Source organism: Aulonocara stuartgranti, assembly GCF_965226115.1.
Source record: "Aulonocara stuartgranti genome assembly, chromosome: 7".
Classification (NCBI taxonomy): domain Eukaryota; kingdom Metazoa; phylum Chordata; class Actinopteri; order Cichliformes; family Cichlidae; genus Aulonocara; species Aulonocara stuartgranti.
In genome coordinates, this window is record NC_138945.1 from 24,584,382 (window position 1) to 24,608,625 (window position 24,244).

Here is a 24,244-nt window from a genome sequence, read left to right on the forward strand (position 1 = left end):
AAAGTTTCAGACAGGACAGAAGTGTGCCAGTATTTTATTTTGTTATCCACAATGATCCGATTACTGTTTCACAAGCCTACAGTATGCATGTCTATCATTGTATGTGTCTCACGTTTTTAGCACAAATAAAAATTACCTATTGTCTTAATCTTACTTTTGATAAGCATGAAACAGATTACAATATGATTTAGATTGCAGTATTTTATTTTTATACTGTAATATTTGGTTAGATACACATCTATGTTACCATTTCTAGAGGCAAAGCTTTGATCTTCACATCCTGTGAAACTGCATGTCATCTCATGCTTGGATTTTAGGGTAGGAGTTTAAGGATAACACACAGCTGATGACATCACAGGAAAAAAAATCACACAAAACACAATAATTACAAAACCACTCATTTATTTACTGACACAAACCTGTTAGGGAGATAAGTTTGAGACAGTAGTCCAGTAATGTAATAAATGTAGGATGTAGCCTTTATTTCCCAGCATCCTGGTGAAAGGGCAGGTGATACCTTTATCCAGTGTATTTTGTAATCAGTCATTTTTGTGGCAGTGTGAATTTTTTGACCACCGGGGCGCTAACTGTTACATTTCTTCACGTCAGCCATATCTGGGAGGATTAAAAGGTCTAGTGTACTGCGCCGCTATATCTTTAACTGTAATTGAATGAATCAGGGAGTTGTTACTTTTTTCAGCTGGAGGAAGCAGAAAACTGTTAAAAGTAATTACCTTTCTACCTGCTCTGAATGTCTGCTTCCTCTCGCTCTCATGCATTATACGCAAAAGTGTCGACTGTTATATGCAAAAAGAAAAAGAAAAATTCTTCAGTAATAAATCGCTTTAAAGTAAAATAGTAGAACTGATTTATTTTGGATGTATTTTTGCTTTAGATTAAAATAAAGATACTGAAAATCATTTGCAAAAGAGCATATGGAAACCTTTATTTATGGCAGCAAATACACACATAAGTATGTGAACAAAGACTCAATGCATGTTAGTGATTGTGACAGTTCTATGCCCGAGAACACGTATTGACAAAACGGTGCGTTTGTTGTGTCTTTTGCACATAAATTCACATACTTTGACTTGCACAATGCTTCATAATAAAAATAGTTCCCAAAATACTTCCAGTGAATAAAAGCGGTACAAAAACATTTTGATCTGACTGTGATCCAAGTTGGATCAGAATGCTTTCTGTTTCAGATAAATGTTGAGTTGCAGACTAACCATGTCACTGTCTTCCCAGTCTTAGGCTGTAAAAATCCTAATCTGCGGGATCACAAAAACTTAGAGCACGTGTCAACAAATACAAAATGTATTCTTGTTATTCAGTGTCTTTAATGCAATCAAATCAGTTCATCGATGAGCAACACTCGTTATAAACAAATATATTTAACCTTCTAAATAATACAATATAGAACAGACTTTTACATGAAATACAGCAGTGATCATATTTTACTGAGGCATATAAATACATGTAGCCTTAGTTATAATGTAAACAAATGGATACAATTAGCTTCCTCATTCAGTGCTGTTTTAAAAAGAGAATTCTCAGCGTCCTTACAACAAGACGATAATAAACAAGTCCTCGGACACACACACACATACACGCGCACACACAAACACACACACGCAGACAAAGAAGATCCTTAACTATGCACCTATCCAGCGTTTTCCCAGTTTGAATACAATACCAGCACAGTGGCTTTGGATATCTACTGATGCCAAATATACCAAATATCTGATGCTGATGTTAAATTGACAAGCTGTATTACTCACTCTGAGAAAGAGATTGAGAAATATTATTACATTTTTTATTAAAATGATATATCCTGGCTCTAAATGTAATGTAATGCATATATTAACAGCTTATTAAATGGCAATGGGAAACAAAGTAAGTTTTTTTGTTTTGTTTGTTTGTTTGTTTTTACATATATGGTCTTGTCTTATTTTAGCTTAGTGTGAGAGGCATTGTTATATGCTGCTGTTATTCAGAGTTGCACAAGGTTCTCATTTTCTTGCTCTAACTGTGCACTTGTGTGTCAGTTGTGGAGTGGAGCTGGCAAGAGGCTGAGATAATATTAAGTGACTGAGCCTGCAATGAAAGCTACCCAACGAGTGTTACATTGAATATAATGTGAAAGCAAGAGACAGAGAGACGCCAACAGGGAAAGCAACGATGTCAAAGACCTACAATTGTGGTATTTCACTTGACCACATTTTGTCAAGAAATAGTGCAAACATACAAAGAAAACATGTTGCTGCAACCGCTAGCAACCTCTGGCCTGCTATTGAGTAGTGGCATGGTTATGGCAGTACAACACTGAATCAAATCAAATCAAATCAATTGAATCGTGCCACTTATTTCTGCTCCAGCTTTTTGAATCGTGATCGGACAAATATCTGATCCAAGCACTGGATTGGTGCATCTCTTTAACATTTAACAAGCTAGTGTTTTTGAAAGAAATCTTCGCACATTAATTAACTGAACATGGTTGCAAAATTGTGACTGTAATTTAACTGTAAAATGTCTTTGGTGCTCTGCAACTTTGTTATTGGAAAATAGCCAGAATACAACCATTTGGCACCCATTTTAGTTGGTGTCTACTGTTGCAAAAAAACGCATCACATACAAGTTGTGCTCATCAGCACAGACTTGATTGCAGCACGTTGGCGATCTGTTTGCATTTATAAATGACACGGCAGTTATTTGCAAACCTTGACGATTGCAGTCAATTCAAGTCAGACCACAGTTGTTTGGAGACAGGTTCCTCCTACAATGTGACCTGTGTAATCGCCTTGTGGTCAAAACTGGTTGCCCAGAGGTTAAGACTGTTAAGCACTCAACCTCTGGTTGACTAGTTAGTGACTGTAACTACTTGCAATTGTTTCTTTGCTTTGCAGTTACTGGGTAACTGTTGAGTTTTGCAAGTTAGTTGCAAGAAGGTTGACATCCTATTTTTACGCTAGTGTTGCTGAACCATAAGTCAATTCACAGTTCTCTCCGTCTGCTTTGTGTAACTCCATTTATTTTTCTCAAAACAGCCTTCCTCCAAACATCAGTCTTTGAAATTGAATGTGAAGATTACACTGGATTTTTCTTGCTCGACATTTATCCAAAGTGTGGCTGGATGAGGACTTCATATTTTTTGTGCTTTTTTTTCTTCTTGTCTAAACTCATATCATACCCATCTTTACATTTCTTTGGCTGATTCCAGATTGTCCGTATTCCTCTTCCTTCCAATATGCAATAGAAGTCTTTTAACTGACTCAGTCAATAGATTGTGATCACAACTGTTCACTGAACCTTGCTCTGAGAATTAAAATGAAATATAAATGTAAGTGTTTTGTGGGAAAGACATGTTTTATCTTCAAAGCGTTTGACTTGCCAGTAATATGAATTGGAAATCAACAGTTCAAATGATTAGGGCCTACCTTAGCTGTTCCTGGCTTCGGCTTTTCTTTCTTTTTGTGTGTTTAGTCAATGACTGACACTCTCTATCCCTCAGAGTTCCAAGGGAATAGCTGGATCCCAAAGTATGACTCTGATCAATAGGATTCAGCTCCACATCATTCCAAACATGCTACAAGACACGTATGTATATCAAGATAAGAATTTACATCTGCATATTTACAACATGCAACTGCTCTTATGGTAAAACTACTACAACTACTGACATATCTAACTAAACCCACGTTATATGAATGGGACGGTAATTGTATACTGCTGTAAACAGTTAACATGCTCAGGATTTTTCTCACTTTCAAAGACTAGTGCAGCATCCAGTACTCACCGTGTCAGTTGTTGTAATGGAGGAAACTATGTGCAGCTTGGAGTCTGATGACTGTCTACTCAGCACGGAGTCCCTTAAGGAGGATTCGCTGAGCGATACTGATATGCAGTCTTTCCTGCGAGCATGGGCTAGGAAGTGCAAGCAAGGTACTTTTTCTGCAAGGGTGATCCTGTTGAAAAAAAAAACATGATCTTTTAACAAATTGTGCCATTACATTTCAGGATTAGTTTGTCAGTTAATTAGATGATCACAGTTACCTGTATTTTGAGTGAATTATGGCATAGATTACAGGATTGTATATGGCTGATGACTTGGCTATAACAGCTGGGACGGCTTTGGAATAAGGGCTGAGAATGCCTCCATATCTGATGGACAGAGATGAAACATGATAAGAGATGATCATACTTATACTGTAGCTTGAAATGCTTTAAGTAAGGGTGTTCTACTACCTGCAACTCCCTGCAAACCAGGGTCTACCAAGCTATTTTTACATATCATAGCATTAAGTGCTAACGTATCATATTTACCCAGCCCATGCTATGAGGGTGACACATGCATAGGGGGACCAAGAAAGCACAAACACTATGATGACCACAAAAGCAATCTTGGCTAGCTTCCATTCAGTTTTGATGGAGTGCTGTTGGATCAGTGTTGACTTTCTCACTTGATTGCCCAACTGCTCCACATCTCTATAAGAAGACAAAGAATTTTGTGGTCAGTAACAAATTATAAGACTTTAGAGGGTGAAATGAAGGCCAGAGGTGTGGGTAAGGGGATCTTTAAAAGCAGCACATACAGCGATCTACTGGGAAACTGGGATCTCACTTTGACATTTACCACCTTTTTAAACATCATTGCACATGCATACACTTAGTTTAATTTGAAGTCCCAAACTGACCAGGTGCATGTGAGCATTTACAGTGTGCACCGACCCTATGATCTGAATTATGTTGATGGCCGCAAATCTCCTTTTAAATTATGCTGAAGCAGGCATGTGCTGGAATGCTTTACAGCCCAGGCAGGCAAAGGGAAAGGTTATTAGTTAGATGTCTCACGAGCTTGCAGTAGAACTGCACTAATTGTCCTATAGAACAAATTGACTATGTACAGAAACATTGAGATGCATGATCCTGCCCTGATGACCTCAGACTTAAAAACTTGAGTTTAGTCCACTAAAAACTGATGCTTGGTCCCTGGGTTGTATCCAAAAACCCGACTTTCATCACTTCTTGCAGTACCCGCCATAAAGGTGAGTACTGTTTATTGGAAAAGGTATTTTTTTCCCCTTTTTTTTACTGGCTTACATGCAAGCGGCCAGAATGGGACTTCCAGCAAACATGTATTAAAATGACTTCCTAAAAACAATATTAAATTATGCATATTCAGAAAAAAAGTAATATTTATAATATTGAATATTATAAATCTATTTATCTAGATGTACCTGCTTGCTTGGCGAATTGCTAGGAACATGCGGAGGTAACAGTAGGATATAATGCCAAGAGGGATGAAGAATATGAAGCAGCACAACATCAAAGTGTAACTTTTATTGGCTGGAGTGGAGGTCACATAGTCCCATGTGCACGAGGTCATCAGACCTTCTGGTATATATGAACCTTAAGAGAAAAAAAAGTATGATAAGGTAGACGCTTACTTAAAAATTGGTAAGGAGGGAAAAATTAAGTCACTTACTCCATCCTAAGAGTGGTGCGAGGCTCCAGGCTAATGAATATAGCCACACGAGGGCAATAATGAGGTAAGTGCGTCTCGCGGAGGTCCATTGTAATGCCTGCAGAGGTTTGGTGATAACAACATAGCGGTCTATAGAGATGGCCAGAAGGTTTATCATTGAGGCGATTCCAAATAAAGCACCACAGAAGGCATATATTTTACATCCTGCAGGGGGAAAGGAAAAAAGTACGCATTTATTTATTTATTTATTTTTGTTCTCTGTTAGACTGGTGAACACATCTCCACTAAACACTGTTCCACCATCAACAGATTCTAACTAAAAAAAGGTGCTATATAAAGTAAGAAAGCGCATACTTTATTTATCCATTGGTTGGGAAATGTCTTCGTTACAGCAGTTAAAATTAAGTTATAGTATGTAGCTCAATAAGAGATTTCAATATGATTACAATATGAACAACGTTTACGTAGAAATATGTGTAAAGGATAAAGATATTTAATATTAAATGTAAATTATTTATACAGTCATAGTAAAATGACAAGCACAACTCTAAGGTTTTACATATCAGGACATAATAAATACAATCTGGTCCTTATCATTAGGTAGATACAACCTCATATAAGCTGCAAGGACATCATTTATTTAATAAGAAACTGAGCCAAAATGCAGAACTGAAACAGAAAATGCAGTGTGTGAAATACTAAGCACATCCTTGTTGCTTCGATATGAACTAAAAGGGAAAGTATCAGCCAGGCACTGTTAATCACATGAACTTGATTAGCTGCTCATCAGCTAATGTGAGCACCTCTATAAAACCACAAGTTTGTGATAATTTGCTGGTCTGCAGCATTCAGGTTTCCCACAATCTTCCCAGAACCCGACATTGCCCCAAGGTTAGGCCATGCAATGCTTGCAGAATTCGCAAATATCTCATGAACTACATTTCTAACTATGTAGGCCTCAGTTAGAACATTAAATGTTAAAGTTCATGACAATACAATTAGAAAAAGACTGAACAAGCGAGACTTATTCGGAAGGATTGCCAGTACAAGCCTCCTGGTTTCAAGTCTGTGTGTCTTCCCCTGTTGAATCTGAACAAACCGCAAAACTTGTGGAACAATGTCCTTTGGAGAGACACGACCAAAGTGTTTGGTCACAATGATCAGTAAAAGCTAAACACAGCAAATTAGCATAATCCTCATACCAGCTGTGGTGGTGGAGAAGTGATGATTTGGGCTCGTTTTGCAGCCACAGGACCTGGGAACCTTGCACTCACTGAGCCAACCACGAACTCCTCTGTTAACCAAAGTGTTCTAGAGTCAAGTATGAAGCTAAAGCTTGGCAGAAATTGTGTCATGCCGACAATGATCCCGAGCACATCAGCGAATGATTAAATGTACAGCAGCATGCCTAAAAAAGAATCAAGGAGTTCCCATGACCCAGTCAAAGCCCAGACCTCAGTCTGCCTGAAATGCTGTGGTGGGACCTTAAGAGAGCTGCACATAAACAAATGCCCAGAAACCTCAGTGAACTAAAGCAACATTGTAAAGAAGAGTGGGCCAAAATTCCTCCAGAAAGATATACAGAAAAACACTGATACTGAAAACTACTACTTTAAGTTATTGTTGGTTGCATGAGCTACTGAGTCACGGGGATATCATAGCCTTTCACACACTGCTTCTTCATGTCGGCTCACATTTTGTTGTCAGGTTCTATTTATCTCATTCTAAGACCTGATATAATTATTTGTATTATCCTCTGATATGCAAAACCTTGGATGTAGGAAAATACCTGTTTCTCCAAAAATCCAACCCTTGTAAAGGGAATTGACAAAGAAGATGGGTGATTGTGTAATTGCCATGAGGAAGTCACTGACTGCCAGGTTAATGATGAAGAAGTTGGGGGGCGTCCGCAGCTTCTTGTTGCTGAAACACATTAAAAGCGATTAGTATCCCACAGACCAGTTTTACTGTCACACTACTCTTCATTGTAACATGACCAGCAGGGACATTATTACTCCACCACAGTGCTCATTGTGTGTTCATCATGAGAGCTTTTGTTTGCCCTGGAGTTGTTTGTAGACATGGTCAATTCAGTGTTCATCCAATAGTTTGTATGTTATAGTCCCACTCAACAAAGGAATTACAAAGTACTAATAACACCAAATAACAGTGTCAAATACATTTTAGATGAAATGCTAGCACAACTTCAATAACAATTGATTTTTTTAATGACTACCTTGTTACAGCCTAAGGACTAAATCAATCAGTTACCACATGTAAGTATTCGTTAAAAGTCACTTGCATTATTATTATTAATACATTTTATTGTTAACTACATTACATGTTAATAGGATGTAATTATATTTTATTTTATCTGTCATAACTAGAGATGCACCAGTTACAATTTTGCCTGATTCAGAAGTTTGACTTTATAAAACTAAGAATATGCAAACAAAAACAAACTTTTCTTCAATGGAAAATATTATTTTCGCTTTTGTCATTAGAATTTCAACCACTTGTATATATTTCAGAGGTTTTCCACATGATTTTTGTGATTTTTGACTATAAGTAAGTAAAATTTATACATTAAAAAACTTCTCCACAGCTTCTTTATTTCAAGTAAAATACAACAATTGTAATGGACTATATGCTACATGTTATCTAGTGCTTAAATGATAGCTGTAGCTGCACAGTAATCACAAAATCAAAACCTGACAAGCATGTCTTTGGACGGGTTCAAATCTAGAACTTGCTTTAAGGTTACTAAAGCGCCACTGTGCTGCCCAGATATTTGTTATACTGGCTAACTCATAACTCATCTAACAACACTTTAATCTCGATGTCTTTTTTTCACTGCAACCTGCATCCACAGATATATTTTTTAATGCTCACACACCCACACACATAAAGATGGACGTATCAGAGGGTACTTCAGGCTCAGTATCTGGCCTGAGTGAACTTCAAAACAGGGATGCTAGAACTGGAGATTGAAGATGCTTGAGAAAATTTGCACACTGTGGCCTTGTCCTCCTGTGGATCCACCGCCTCCAGGAGGGTCTGTAGGGTTCTGGTGCAATGAGCATATTTAAAAGTAGAATGGCAGGAAGCGCCTTCAGTTTTCTGGCCCATCTTCTGTTGAACCAGCTCCCACATTACTTTTAAGATTAGGCTTCAAACTTTCCTTTTTGACAAAGTTTATAGTTAGGGCTGGATCAGGTGACACTGAATCCTCCCTTAGTTATGCTGCAATAGATTTAGGCTGCTGGGGGATTCCCATCATTGTTGGGGTTTGTCTATATTATTTTAGGGTCTTTGCTTTACAATATTAAGCACCTTGATGTGACTGTTGTTGGAAATTGAGGCTACATAAATAAAAGTGAATTGAATAGAACTGAATTCTAACAGATTGGTACAGTCTACATCTGCAGTAATGCGAATGCTGTACTGGGCAGCTGTGGTCAAGAGAAATCTGAAAGCAAAGACTTAAATATACCAGTTGATCTACAATCCCACCCTGATATACGTAATTGACAGAAATGACCTTCCTCTGCCTGGCCTCTCCCTTACAGACAGGATGAGGAGCTTGGTCAGTCAGCCAGGGCTCAGAATAGAGCCACCTCAAATGGCTCACTGAAATTATTTGAAATGTTATGAGCATCATCAAATCCGAATGAATAGCAGAAAATTCATCCGTCCATCACATTTTTTTGTGTAACCACAATTTAAAAACACTCAGGGTGCCGTGTGAAAAGTAAATAAGACACATATTTTATAGAACACAAAAAAATGTATCAAATATTAAAATATTCCAAACTTATTTTCAGGTCCGCAAAGATGCAGCTCTAAAAGATAAGCATATTTGTTCCCATGATCATTTCCATGTGTAGGGTGGCTTACCAGTAAAAGGCATACATGACCAAGGCGTTCCCGGTAACTCCCACTGTTCCAATCACAGAAACAACGAAAGCAAAGATGTAGTGAACGTGGTCCTGGACCTCCACCAGCTGATAGAAGCCACGCTCCACGTCCATTTCTGTGACTTCAACCACACAGACGTCAGCATCAGTGGATCTTTGTACACAACGTTTTTTTTCAGACATACACACAATATTCAGCTTTGAGCTGCTTAACTCCCCAACAAAAAATATTATGATCAACAACTATAATACTGCATGAGAGGCTGAAAACAGACTGCAAGACTGCAACACTTTACTTAGTTACTGTTTCTGTTCACTGCATTTGATTTTTGTGGATTAAATTGTCCACATACTTTTACAAATTGAGCTTAGAGTTTGATCAGGCCATGAAATCATCCTCAGCCTCAGTTCTTCATGTCAGCTGATCCCAATGGCAGCCCACGTCCATCTCACATGCTGTTTAGGCTGCTCAAAACTATTGCGCATCTCCAGCCAGCTTCGTGACTCACCTCAGACCCTGCTCTTCCTTTCATGCCGAGTCTTATTTAGTCAACACGACAACACGATCTGTCATCTGCCTGCTTTGTTATATGCTGCTGCTCTTGGTTTTCCACATACTATAATTCTTCTGACTATAATGGTCCTGAATGATTTCGAGTGACTGTTTTATGTCAATTAAAAAATAATAGTCAACTTGAATCCCTTTTTAATTTCTTTTAAAATTAGATCCCTCATTTTAAAAACACTGCAGTAAACTGTGATGGTAAATTCAGTTTTTCAGTCTAGTTCAGTTTTATTTATAAAGCACCAAATCACAACAACAGTGGCCTCTAGACACTTTATATTGTAAGGTAAAGATCACTGCAATAATTGCTGAACATCAGTGTATGTGCAAGTTGATTTTGTAAACAGCAGGTGTTAGCATATAGCTTAAAGCTACACTGATTTGGGGGTAGCTTTAAATGTTTTCACAATTCCTGTTCATAGCTGTCGTTTCTTACATTTAGCACGCAGTAGGGAGTAGTTAGCACCAGCTGCATTCCCACTGAAAACTGTTTAGGAGAGGACACCGTTGTGTTGTGACACTGGGTAAAACCAGTGCACTAGGAAGTATCTAGATTAAAAACTCTATAATCTAGCTGCTTTGGAGATTTCCTTTCCCGCTTGCATCTTTGTTAGTTAATCTATAGAAAAGCTCAGAGCTGAAAGCACATTTGAAAACTACTTTAGAGAGCATGTCTGTACACTTTTAATCTTATGGGTATATCATGGGGCCATGTGTATTACCAACAATGCTGCTCAAAAAACAAACAAAAAAAATAGTGAGGGGAGCTTTTCTTTCTCAGGGTTACTGAGCAGATGTATACAAGTTTATAGAAGGATCTGAGGTTGACATCATTGGATGGGGTAAGAAATCAGACACTAAAAATTTACATCTGGCATCTCGCTTTATTTTGTTCAGGTTGCTCTGATTTTGTTTTCTTTGTACATTCTGAAACTTTTTAATCCTCTTTAAATTTCTTAATTTCTTTGATTTAAGATTTAATGACAGGAGAAATTGACCATTAGCTCAGGGTCTCCTCAGTGTTGGGACGCACACGCTTCCCTATGCAGTGGAATAAGAACTCATGTCTGTTAATATATATGCACCACAAAAATCTTCTATACAGTTCAGGGCTTTCATAAATCCGGTCATTCTCAAGACACATATTTCAAAATTGATGTCTCTTTGGGAGCTGAGGTTTATGGAAGCATAACAGCATTTTGTTTAAATGTCAAATTATAGTTTTTTCTGTAAATAAGAAATGTTTATTACACAGATGGCATAGATGAAGTCCAGGAATTTCTGATTAAACAGGGTTATGTTTTGTTAATATGTTGGAGTTAATACCATGTAATATTAACTACATCTTCAGAATAAGAAGAAGTTAGCTACCAGTAAATCTGACACTTTACTGCATTAATAATTTGATTGTTTAAGAACAAGAACAATGAGTCTGACTCATTGAAAATTAAGCTAAGTGATAGCACGATATTTAATCAGTCACAGCTGTGCTGAGTCTTATTGATATTGCATAAATTGTCTTTGCAATGTTTTTTTTTTTGCACACCTTTTAAAATCCACTAAATGTGTTTATGTTTTTGAAATGATGGAGCTGAATTTTCTTTTGTGCTATTAACCATGATCATACACATAGACATGCCACAGAGTGGGTGGAGTACACATAGACATGCCACAGAGTGGGTGGAGTACACATAGACATTCACGGTACGAAACCAACATGTTGATCTCTTGCTATCCTCTCAGCAAAGCCTTTGTGCGTCAAAGGAACTTAAAATGACCACTTACTTCCCCACATTAGGCATCAAAGCATTGTTTCATATGAAAGGCTCAAGTCACATAAATTGCATGCACATCTAATCAATGTCACTGCTGAACTTGCATTGTCTGCTTCACGTAGTGCTCCTTGCTGACATGGTATGCATCTGTCCTAATTCAATTACTGCTCATAAGTATTTATTTAAATCCTAAATAAGAGTCTCCCTGTAATAACAGTAATAATTTCTTTAAATAAACTTCAGAGGAGTTTGCTCCATACTACTCATGCAAAACTTGCTAAATTAACAGAACATTACTTTACCGTTTTCTCCAGAAAGCCCCTTTGTTCTGCGGCAGTGAAGCTGCACAGCGTATAATAGTGAACCCCCCCAAATCCAAATGCAGGCTTCTGCTGTTGCCAGTGCTGGATAGAAGATGAGAATACTCAGAAGGGCAGAAAGCAAGCAAGCAACGCACTGACCCAACCTCCCCAGCAAGCTTCCCATCACACACAGCTCTCTTATGGCAAAACACATCGATCAAGCTGGTGTGTGATGTGTGCATGAGGGTGTCCATGTGCAGCTGTTCATGTGGCCGGCGCGGTCAAGTCAAGACATTACACGTGACAGATTTTTGTGTCTTTTCCAAATTTTGTTTTCCTCTTATGCACATTAATAACTGCATGTCTGATACCCATTGCTGGAGCACAACATCTAAAGCTGCTTTCAGAGGAAGTGAGGAAATGACACACCCCAGCTCTCTGCTGCATCCCATTGGGTGCTTTGAGAATTAGGGAGAGACAGATTGGGGTTTTTGAAAAGCAGCAGACCATTTACAAAGTGTCATACATGTTTCCTGCTCATCCTTGTGTAAAGAGAAAATGCTCAGGTAAAAGCCTCTCAGTGTTTACCTCATGCTGCCAATTGTAGCCCATCCTCGTCTATACCCCCTTTTCTTCTCTGTTGAGACTCAGTATGGTTACATTCTAGCCAGAGGAGGCTAAGCCTTTCACACTTCTGGGTCACTGCACTTCCTAGCGAAACCTAGCAATATGTGCCAATTTCCAACCACTTAGCCTCACTAATAATAACCCCTGACATAATACCTCAGGGAGGCAGATGTTAGTTGTTTCATGCACTTTTGTTGGGGTTTTTTGTTATTTATTTATTTGTTTTGGGGGCATTCTTTGGCGTTTTTTCCATGATTTTCTAGGTCAAACGATACAGTTGTGATGACCAGCTGATTCACTGGAAATGCTTTTAGCGTCTTGGGTACAAGGCTTCACTGTTCTCAGCATGTAGATGAGACAAAGAAAGCTTTCAGCAATTCTGTTCTGTTAATCAGAAAGGAAAACATTAATGTTTCCAAGAGATGGTTTTCCAGGAGGGCAACTTAGTGTAAACATTCAGTCCGTCGAAGCAAACACAACCTCATTGTTAACTGGAAAGTTTTAAGGTTATTTTTGTCCAGAGCATGAGCACAACTATTTTAAGCTGGGAGACTCTAATGTGCTGGCATATTGTCCGACTTCTCTATGGCACAAGGAAGACGCTGCACTTTGTGAGTAGCAGATGTGTTGATCACTAACACTGTTTAGACCACCAACACATACTTACACTGTAAAATTCTGCCTGTGAACTGTGGATGTAAGAGTCCAACTGAGGTCAAGGGTTGGAAATTAGCAATAGCTGTAAACTGTCCGTATTGGAAGTAGTAGTAGTTAAACTGCATTGTTGATATTAAATAATAATAAATAAATAAATAAAAACCCAAAAAATAACAAAGCACTTGTCAAAGTCATTCTAGAAGAGCTGATGAAATAGCTGTTGTTTGCCACTTTTGCCTCTGGTCACCCTGCCACAACTATCAAACATCTAATTACTGTCAAAGCAGTCTGTCACCTACGTCACCCCGTCTAACGTGCGAAAAAGACAAGCACGTCCGGCACTGTACACTTCAATGAGGTAGCTTGTACTTGAGATTTAATGTGCCCGAGATAAGCGGTAGAATGAAATTCAAGATGTGCGTGTAAGAGGTCTCCTTAAATAGGTCTAAAAAAGATATTAAATGAAGTACTCACTTAATAACAATGAACCGTTTAGTTGTATGGCACTTATAAAAATCAGAATCACAAAAATCAAAGTAAACCTATGAAAATAGACCATGCAGGATCCAAATGGAATGTTAAAACTAGAATGAGCTACAATGTGATTGTAACAAATAGGTTAAAGTTAACATGAAAATCAAAATTTTTAAATAATAAGATGAAGTTAAGCTAATAATGTCAAAATGTTTAATCAAACTAGCTTCTCAGTCTTGAGAATATTGCCTTAAATTTATTGCTATAAAAGTCTTAAGTTCTCCTGCTTATAAATGCTTTTAAAAGGTGCACTCTGTGGTGTCTGTTCACAGTACTTTTTCAATGTTGCCTTTATGGCTGGCAGTTGTTGCAGGATTGCTTGAACTATTGTTACTGCATTAGATTTTCTACCAGGCTGAATTTTAGCTGAATTTTATTTTATTTTTTTCACTCTGTGTAGTCAGCTTTGCCCATTAACTGTTGCTTTGAACAAGTATCTTTCTTTAGTATTCAGTAACACTAACAAGTATTGACATGTACTTTGACATGTATGAATCTGAATTAGGGAGTTGTTATCTAGATGTAATGTGTTCTCCCACTGGGAACCCATAACGTAACACTTGTCAGAGTTACTCCAGATTTGGATAAGCTCTGTAGTTGTCATGGTCCTGCGACCATGACTCAGTGACTTTATGTTTATGTTCTTTATTGTTATTACTTTCATTATTATTCATGGCTGTTTTGGGATGGTTTGTGTTTGGGATTTTAGACACTGGGTTCTGGGTTTGTGCTCCCTCTGTTGGTCCCTGGTGTTAGTGTTCCCCTGTCTCGTCAGGTTAATCAGGTCCAGCTGTTTCCCCCACCTGTGTGTGATTTCCCAGTGTCTCTTTGTGTACTTATAGTGTGTGATTTCCTCTGCTCCTGGTCGCGTCGTCTGTGTTCATCCTCTGTGTTACCCTGCGTACTCTGCATTTCTCCGTGAATCCCCTGCGTGCTCTCCCTGCTGTTCTCCCTTCATGTTCAGGTTTGCCACTCCCTTTGTGTAGTTTCTCCCAGTTTAGTTCATCCTTAGTTCTGTTTGCCATCTCCACTTTATGTTCAGTATTGTCAATAAATCACCTTCACATCTGAGTAAGTGCTGCATCTGAGTCCTCCTTTCCACTCTTCACACGGCCGCTGCCCCGGACCGTGACAGTACGACGCGACCACAACATGGACCCAGCAGCGCTTAACCCGTCCAAGGAGCTACGGGAGAATCTAATCGATGCCACACAGGAGCTTATTGACCTGTGGCTGGAAAACCCGGGCCTATAGAGAGGCGGCTACAGCGTCTGGTGACCGGTCTCCCATGGCTTCTAGGCTCGCTATGTCCGTGGGAGCGGGAGTTTCTCCTTTTGGACCTTGGACTACACCCCCCGTCTGCATTCACTTTCGAGCAGCCCGATGCGGTGAGTCAGCGGGATGCATTGCTTTCCCCAGTTTCCGGGACTTTGTTTTCTGGGGCTATTCAGAGCGGGATGGGAGACTGTATGGATCGCTTACCTACCTTCGTGGTAACGGATCCTTCCCAAGTGGGCGTGTACAAACCCGCTGCAAAACTGGCAGACTGTGTCTCTGCCACTCCTTCTGAGCCAGGACTTCATTGCCATTCTCCGGCTCAGTTCTGTGTCCAGCCACAAGCTTCCCAGTCTGTAGCTCAACCATTAGCCTCCCTTAAGCCACAATTTTCACACTGTTTTTCCACCGCTGTTTCTGAGCAGGGAGACAAACTGTTTCACTACGGATCTGTTCCTCAAAAGCTGGCTACATTAGAGACTATTGCTCACTCCGGGGCTTCCCCAGAGGCTGGGTTTCTGCCCTCAGCTTACTCTGGACCCCTGGAGGCCAAGATGCCAGCTGTGAACTGCACCGGGCTGTCACTGCCTGAGCAGGGTCAGTGCTCTGCGCAGCTGCAGCCCTCCTTATGTGTGCCGGAGGCCCACGTGCCTACTGGTTTTGTTTCATATGTGCCAGAGGCCCACGTGCCTACTGGTTTTGTTTCATATGTGCCAGAGGCCCACGTGCCTACTGGTTTTGTTTCATGTGTGCCGGGGGCCCCGGTGCCCACTGGTTCTGCGGCTGTTTTCGCTGGGGGGCCCGAGGAGCCCGTCCAGCCTCATGCCACACTGACTGCCACGTCGGCTGGGGGGCCCGAGGATCCCGTCCGGCCACCTGTGGCTGCTTCTCCACCTGTGGCTGCAGCGCCGCCTCCTGCAGTATCATCACCTGCAGCGCTACCACCTGCTACTGCCACGCCTCAGTCTGAAGCTTCAGCCTCGCCTGGTTCTGGTCCAGCTTCAGCCTCGTCTGGTCCAGCTTCGGCTACAGCTTCATCCTCGCCTGGCCCAGCTTCAGCTACAGCGTCAGCTTCGCCTGGCCCAGCTTCGGCTACAGCTTCTTCATCGCCTGGTCCGGCTTCATCCTCGCCTGGCCCGGTTTCATCCACGCCTGGTCCGGCTTCATCCACGCCTGGCCCGGTTCCATCCTCGCCTGATTCTGGTCCAGCTTCATCCTCACCTTTCCCAGCTTCAGCTACAGCGTCAGCTTCGCCTAGCCCAGCTTCAGCTACAGCTTCGTCCTCGCCCGGCCCGGCTTCAGCTACAGCTTCTTCATCGCCTGGCCCGGCTTCATCCACGCCTGGCCCGGCTTCATCCACGCCTGGCCCGGTTTCATCTCCAGCTTCATCCACGCCTGGTCCGGCTTCGGCTTCTGCTTCAGCATCGCCTGGTCCAGCCTCCGTGTCTGCATCCTCGTCTGGTCCAGCCTCCGTGTCTGCATCATCATCTCCGCCTGCTGCGGTCCCGGCTTCCGTGCCCTCAGCCTCGCCTGGCCCAGCCTCGTTTGGGTCTGCAGCTAAACGGCCGTTTTCTGGACCGCTGGCTAGGCTACTGGCCAGGCGCCGTCACCTGAGCGGCCGCCGTTGCCTTCCGCACGGCCGGCCTCCTGAACCTTTTGTGCGCCTCCACGGCCTTCTTCGTGGCCGGCCTCCTGAACTGTCCCATCCTGGCCTCCTGTGTTATCGGGCCCCTGGCCGGCCACCTGAACTGTGTTTTGGACTCTGCTCCCCTGTGAGTTTTTTTTTTTTTTGTGAACATTTGTTTGGGACTCTGGGGCCTCCGTCTTTGGTCTTGGCCCGGTCCCTCCGTCCTGGGCCCCCTGCCGCCCGCCCGGATCTGGTGGTGTGTTTCTGTGGCTGTCGGGGGCCAGCCCTTGAGGGGGGGGGGTACTGTCATGGTCCTGCGACCATGACTCAGTGACTTTATGTTTATGTTCTTTATTGTTATTACTTTCATTATTATTCATGGCTGTTTTGGGATGGTTTGTGTTTGGGATTTTAGACACTGGGTTCTGGGTTTGTGCTCCCTCTGTTGGTCCCTGGTGTTAGTGTTCCCCTGTCTCGTCAGGTTAATCAGGTCCAGCTGTTTCCCCCACCTGTGTGTGATTTCCCAGTGTCTCTTTGTGTACTTATAGTGTGTGATTTCCTCTGCTCCTGGTCGCGTCGTCTGTGTTCATCATCTGTGTTACCCTGCGTACTCTGCATTTCTCCGTGAATCCCCTGCGTGCTCTCCCTGCTGTTCTCCCTTCATGTTCAGGTTTGCCACTCCCTTTGTGTAGTTTCTCCCAGTTTAGTTCATCCTTAGTTCTGTTTGCCATCTCCACTTTATGTTCAGTATTGTCAATAAATCACCTTCACATCTGAGTAAGTGCTGCATCTGAGTCCTCCTTTCCACTCTTCACACGGCCGCTGCCCCGGACCGTGACAGTAGTCCTGTTGTTAAGAACTCATAGGAATGAGATGTTATTAATAAACCCAGTGGCACAAAGGACTCTTTAATGAGCTGCAATGAGAAATCAATAAATTGTAGGTATTGATTGTTTTACCTAATGTCATTTGCAGTGAAGACCATGCAGCTCATGAGAACACAATGATGTATTTATAGATATTTTATAGCACGCTTTTAGATTGTCTATACAAGAGAGCATGTGGATAAAAAAGCATGGACACATATGGTACTAATAATTTTAAAATCAGTTCTGCTGTAGTTAGAATAATATGTTTTGTTCAGAAGGGGCTGTTTGCATTGGACTTCTTTACATAGCAGGTTGCCAACAACATACAGTAAGCAATTAATTCTATTAATGGGGTAAACATTATCATAGAGGACGCCAGACACTATGTGGGGAATGCCATGTCTTGATGAGGTATTATCAAGATCGCATTAATAGTTTAATGTAATATGTTGTAGACATTTTATCTGAAACTACTAGAAACACAGAAGATATGTAAGGTGCTAAAATTAAAGTTTTCATTGGTCAGCGTTTGGGAATGCACAGAGGTTCTCTGGGAGGTCAACAGTCTCTAGGCCTGTGTGAACGGGGCTTTAACTTTCTGCTTCCTTGCTGTGATGCATTTGCTCCATATCCTCTTTCTCTTCCTGTTAGCTGATGGTCACAGTCTAGATAATACGAAGCCTCCCATGTCGCTCCTGATGCCTGCTTCATCCATTGGTATTAGAACTTTTTGCAACAATTACTGGAACTGATTTCGAAGATGGTCTATTTCAGGAGAGAATTATGTTTCTTTGCTTACTAGAACACTTTTTACCAGATGAGAGAGAGAGAGAACGATTTTTGAAACTAACTGCAAATTAAGCACACAATATTTAATATCTGTATTTTACCATTTTGATAAGACATATTTCAGTACTCCAAAACACTTTTATTAGACAGGTTAGTGGATCATAATTAAACATAACTCTGTGGCAAACGCAGAGTTCAGCAGGCCATCAAGGAGGAAGTGACGTGCATTTCTGCAGTGTAAAGATTCACAAATGATTTTCTCCTTAATCTACAGTCACACAAAGCACCAGGAAAATCTTTGGTGATGTTCTCAGATGATTCTGACGCTTATCACCCAGTTCCTCGTGATGTCCTCCACACCATCAACCCTCTGTCCTCCTCACAGTTTCTTCCTCAGCTTGCCTTTCTTATGGCCACCCCTTCCAAAACCTGACTTTTTAACTTCTCTGAGCCACTTTTTGTTCTTGGAGCGGAGCTTCCTCATCCCCCCGCCCTGCAGGAACTGGTGCTTCTGCTTTTTCTTGCGCTGCTTCATGATCTGATCCTTTGTTTTCAGCTCCGAGCGTGCTTTGTGGTCACCGGAGCTCTGTACGTTTGGACCTCGTCGGCCACGGCCACGACCTGGGAGAAGCACGACACAAAGAGGTTGGAGGTTATAGCTCGCAAGGCTGGAAGAGGGACTTGAAGTATTTACCTTTAGAGTTGAGTTAAAACATGGTGGCTGATGGTCTATATTTAACAGGCAGACATGTTTGTGCTATTCATTTCGATGCCTTCCTACCTCTTGCTGGCTTCCTGCCTCCTCCGCCTGTTTCTCCATCTGATCCAGATCCTGTATCATCAATCTTGTATTTTTTCCTTCACTCATAACTGACATGTTGTCAAGTGATACAACATCTTCACAGTACAGCTTAATATTGTCATAGGAGTAGAGAAGAGAGTCATTGAGAGCAGCACACAGAGAAGCTTTTTGTTGGAAAGATACAAGTTCTTCCTGTTCTTCTTGTTACTGATAACCTGACCGCTGTCTGTTTTGATCTTCTTCTTCTGGTCTTCTTTTCCCGTTTCTCTCACAAAACGCTTCCTCTTACGGTCCCTAAAAAAAGAAGGGGGAAAAAAGACTTTAAATTATAGTTTGAAATGACCATTTGGTGGATACTGAGTCAAACATAGGGAAATTTGTACCATTTCATCATTTTCTTCTGCTGGTTAAGGCGATCGCCTTCATCTCCCATGAGATCAAGGACAGCTGAAGAGGCCTGCTGTTCAAAAGCACTGCCCTCTCCACCGAGACTCAACCTGTCGACGCATAACACAGGACAAAACAGCATAAAACACAAAGCCATTCACATTTTTTTAAAGAAACAGATGCAACAGTTTAATGCCTCACCCTCTCTCAGAGTCAAAGTCTTTAGGTCTGTAAGGGATATAATACTCTTCATCTTTGCCTGACTGCCTCTTTTTCTTGGTCTTTGGTCGCTCTTCGCCATCTTCCTGCTGACCTCTTCTTTTACCACCTACCACTTCTGAAAACACCCCCTGGTGGAAATAGAAAGAATTACATGGCACAAAGTGACAAAGCATGATACAGAGATCCTCTTCCTCTTCTAGTTTGTATACAACATCATCTACATCAAAACTGCACTTTATTTTGCTTCTTCTTCATCAGACAGCACAAACAACTTTCTCATTTTGACTCAAATATTGGTTTTGAATGAAAATTCTGCAACAATCCTGGGTGTTTATTCAACTTGTGAGCAGGTTTTCTAATCCACCGTACTATTATTATTGACACTAGTACATGTTCGTGCTGCTGGCAAACTAATACACTCAAGAACATATAGCAAAGCAAAGAAGTGAAAAGTAGGTCTTGCCTACATAAATAAACATAAGACAGTTGTGAAACTTTGACATAGTAACATCTGCAGTAATATTTACACCTGTGATGACATCTCACCAGCATTAGCCTTATTTTGAAACCAAGATTGTTTACACAGAGTTTGTAATTGCAGAGAAATGCTCCATTTATTTTGGTCATTTCATTTTTGAGCAGGAAGCTCACCTTTCTTGTTATAGCCTTTAGATGAATAGAGTTTTCCAATTAAATACATATTCTTTAAATAATGTTCCCTCTTATAAAAAGTAGGATAATTTTTAAAAAAAAATTTAAAAAATGTATTATACCTCTATTACTTAGAAAAAAAACTGTTTTTTTTCTGTTGTCTGTTCGTATAACGTTAGTGATGCTCGTTTCAATTCATTTCTTAATCAGCTAAACAGGTCAGTTAAGAAACAGTCAAATATTAAGTTAAATTTGAAAACGGTTTAAAAAAAAATATCCCCATTCCAAAATGTCACATGACAATCTCATTGGCTCACGGAGTTATGATGTCACTACACGATCCTTTGAAGTTTGTCCTTAAACAGGGGTGACACACAGCAGTTTTTTAGTTCGTGTCCTTGCAGCATTTGTGTTTGCAGCCTTCACGCGTTCACCACAGAAACTTTTGGAAACCTTTTCAGAGTTGTCGTGTACAACCTTCAACATGTATCCAACAAGACACCAACCAAGGCAAAAAGATTACGCCGCTTCTCCTTCCTGTCGTGGCCGGCCAATTTCCCCAAATGACCTCTTAGCCGTCCAAAGGGCATTACATGACAGTAAGAAGGAAAACTACCATCTCCAGAATAAAATTCAACAGATTGAAGAAGAGAAACTTCAACTGGAGGAGAAGTGTAGACAGATGGAAGCGCAAAATAAGAACCTGGAAGAAAGACAAAAACGCCAGCCCGACATAAATATTATTAATGAGGGTTGGGGAATCAAGTTTGGACAAGCCCGAGAGCAGATTGTCTTCCTAATTAAGGAAAACAAGCAAAAGAGCGTGGAACTAAAGGAGATGTCCAACCAGCTTAAAGACAGCAAAGCTACTGTTGAGAAGACAGAATGGGATCTCCAATATATGGACCAAATGAATCGGCTGCTCCAAACAAACTTCGATGAAGCTGTGAAAAAAAATAAAGAAATCCTCCAACAGAAGGAAGAACAGGAGAAAAGGCAAAGAGACATGGAGCACAAACTCAAAGTCACGGAGGAAAAATACAGAATGCTGAAAGAGAAGGTGGATGATACTCTGCGCCAAAACAAAGACATTCTTCAAGAGAAAAAGCAACTAGAAGGGGAAAAAGAAAAACTGGACAAACAATGCTCGCACATGCAGAAAAGGATGGAGCAAATGGCGAGAAACAACTCCGAGCTCACTAAGGGGATATTGTTGGAATACAACAACTTGAAGCGCAAACACACTGAAATGCAGGCGCAAAAGCAAGAACAAGACAACATACATGACGACCTGCAGCGTACGCTCCAAGATATCCACAAAAGAAATGAGGAGCTACAAGACATGTACAAAGAAGTACAACAGAGAAACGCAGACATGCACAAGGACAAGATAATGCAGGAGGAAACATCCAAAGAGCTCAGGGAAAAGCTTGAAGAAAAACAAGCAACGTTGGAAGAGGTGGAGAAAACATGCAAGAAGCTTGAGAAACAAAACGTAGAAACCATCGATGAGTTGAGAACCCTCATCCTGGAAAAAAAAGCTCTTGTAGAAAACTGCATGAAAAAGAAGAACAAACGCTTCCGCTGGCCCTGGAGGAGGAACTCTACTGCTTCCTCAGCAGGTGTAGCCTCGTCTTGCTCCACCTCTGTTCACCTCCCCAACCAGTCCCGGCAGTTGACTGTCCCCTCCTGAGCCTGGTTCTGCCGGAGGTTTCTGCCCGTTTAAAGGCAGTTTTTCCTCCCCACTGTCGCCTAGTGCGTGCTCAGAGGGGATTGTTGGGGTTTTCTCTCCTCTACCTTGTTTCATTATTTACTTAACTTTTTGTGCTTACTTCATTTTACCTTGTTTCATTATTTACTTGTTAACGTTTTGTTCTTACTTCATTTTACCTTGTTTCTTTATTTACTTGTTAACGTTTTGTTCTTACTTCATTTTACCTTGTTTCATTATTTACTTGTTAACGTTTTGTTCTTACTTCATTTTACCTTGTTTCTTTATTTACTTCTTAACGTTTTGTTCTTACTTCATTTTACCTTGTTTCATTATTTACTTGTTGACGTTTTGTTCTTACTTCATTTTACCTTGTTTCATTATTTACTTGTTGACGTTTTGTTCTTACTTCATTTTACCTTGTTTCATTATTTACTTGTTAACGTTTTGTTCTTACTTCATTTTACCTTGTTTCATTATTTACTTGTTAACGTTTTGTTCTTACTTCATTTTACCTTGTTTCATTATTTACTTGTTTAACTTTTTCTTTTTCAACTTATTCATAAAACAATAAACCAATTGAATTTATCCTTTGAGTATTTTTCATCTTTTCATCTATAACTTTTTCAAACATTCATATCTGTCGTTTATCTTCTTCTTGAAACCTCATAAATGGTGAAGGAAAAATCCTGGAACATGGTTTGAAACACTGAAATTGTTTCAGCTGAAACCGGCAAAGTCATACGTGTGTGTGTGTGTGTGTGTGTGTGTGTGTGTGTGTGTGTGTGTGTGTGTTACTCTGTACATGAAACAACTTTGTAGAAAACCATTTTCCTGTCGAAACATTAGCAAACACAAACAAAGTGTTATTAACAAACGAATTACTAATATCCCTCTCTATGATAGTGATTTATTTTCTTACGGGATTAAAACTGTAAATTTTACCAAACTAAAGAAAGTAATACAAAGTAATAAAACTTTTTATCATTTAGTTAAGATCCAACATCCATTCTTTTCATAGTTGGTTGCTACCACCAGAGGGCGACATGGAGTACTTTTACCCATGTAGAGAAACATAAACGCTCATATATTACACACGCACCAACATTTTACTGTCTATTACTACATCAGTCTGTTTACATTAAACTGATATTGATAAATAAACTCACAAATATAGCTTCATGAATTTGGTAACGTCCTGTAAGTCATATCGTCAAATGCTTTTGTTCCAAAATAAAAAGGCTGTTGAAATAATGATTGGTGTGGTTTTTACAGGTGAATGAGCAGCAGAATAACTACAGAGAATCTGTGAATACATGAATGACCTTTTGTAATATGCCTTTAGCCTATTAGTGCCCTGAAAGAGTGGAGATTTTACCTATTTTAGCAAAATGATCTACAAACTGTATGGGTGAATATAGGAGCTTGTTAACAGGTTAGCATGTCCAACTAACAGACAGGAAAATGAGCTATGTATTTTTTAGATATCATGTTATCAGCTGACCACTGAAAGCTCTTTCTGCATATATCTTCTACACGTTCTGTCTCTTGTCACGTGTGTGTTTATATTTAAATCATGTATGTTGATTATTTAAATATGCTTTTTCATTCATTTTTAAAAAATGTCAACAGCTGTCGTTTACAGATTCATTGTTTACTATATGCTATATATATATATGAACATGGACAAAACTGAAAACACTGGGTCACCGACCCAGGAACCCTGACAATATGTATTTTACCTGGTTAATGTGTGTGGCGGGGCGTGGTCTGCAGCGCCGCTGCAGGGGAGGCGGACGCACCTGAGCGGCACCCGCGATCACGCCTCGGCGCCTTAACGTCTGTGCTCTCTATGCTGTTGTGTTGGTATGTGTCGGGCTGTGAGCTTTAACACCGGCTGTATGCATACAGCAACCGTGTGTGAAAAGTGGTCAATAAAGAGAAGCTGTAAAGCGTGTTCATGGAAACATCGTTGGGTCTGCCGTGATATGTTTACAATGGGACTTCTGCTCCTGAATCTCTGCGCACAGCGTCTGCAAATCGGAG

At 40.5% G+C, this 24,244-nt stretch overlaps 2 protein-coding genes across 4 annotated transcripts; both read right to left on the bottom strand.

Moving 5' to 3' along the window:
• Positions 1 to 920: 920 nt before the first annotated feature.
• opn4xa (opsin 4xa) lies at positions 921 to 12,212 on the bottom strand. 3 transcript variants are annotated; one of them, XM_082539692.1, is made up of 10 exons: positions 12,048 to 12,212; positions 9,386 to 9,521; positions 7,278 to 7,411; positions 5,489 to 5,617; positions 5,241 to 5,412; positions 4,327 to 4,488; positions 4,057 to 4,164; positions 3,800 to 3,968; positions 3,441 to 3,589; positions 921 to 3,318 (listed from the first exon to the last, which is right to left on the bottom strand). In XM_082539692.1, exons 2-10 carry the CDS (start codon positions 9,517 to 9,519, stop codon positions 3,294 to 3,296), a joined length of 1,182 nt encoding a protein of 393 aa, XP_082395818.1. In that variant the 5' UTR covers positions 9,520 to 9,521; positions 12,048 to 12,212; the 3' UTR covers positions 921 to 3,293. The 3 variants fall into 3 exon arrangements, with proteins under 3 accessions (XP_082395818.1, XP_082395816.1, XP_082395817.1); XM_082539690.1 differs by having other exon boundaries at positions 5,489 to 5,692; XM_082539691.1 differs by having other exon boundaries at positions 5,489 to 5,692; positions 9,386 to 9,527.
• A 7,077-nt stretch (positions 12,213 to 19,289) lies between these two features.
• Positions 19,290 to 21,970, bottom strand: LOC309712015 (ATP-dependent RNA helicase DDX54-like; the record flags this gene model as incomplete). Its single annotated transcript, XM_082542603.1, has 4 exons — positions 20,994 to 21,970; positions 19,816 to 19,964; positions 19,611 to 19,724; positions 19,290 to 19,521 (listed from the first exon to the last, which is right to left on the bottom strand). Exons 1-4 carry the CDS (start codon positions 21,075 to 21,077, stop codon positions 19,290 to 19,292), a joined length of 579 nt encoding a protein of 192 aa, XP_082398729.1. The 5' UTR covers positions 21,078 to 21,970.
• Positions 21,971 to 24,244: the final 2,274 nt, after the last annotated feature.

Excerpts from the sequence above, each read along its gene's own strand:
- opn4xa (XM_082539690.1), bottom strand. The coding sequence starts at position 9,519 with ATGGACGTGGAGCGTGGCTTCTATCAGCTGGTGGAGGTCCAGGACCAC. Across the intron at positions 7,412-9,385 it reads GTCATGTATGCCTTTTACTG|CAACAAGAAGCTGCGGACGC; the intron begins GTAAGCCACCCT and ends AATGTGTTTCAG. Across the intron at positions 5,413-5,488 it reads CGCACCACTCTTAGGATGGA|GTTCATATATACCAGAAGGT; the intron begins GTAAGTGACTTA and ends TTTTCTCTTAAG.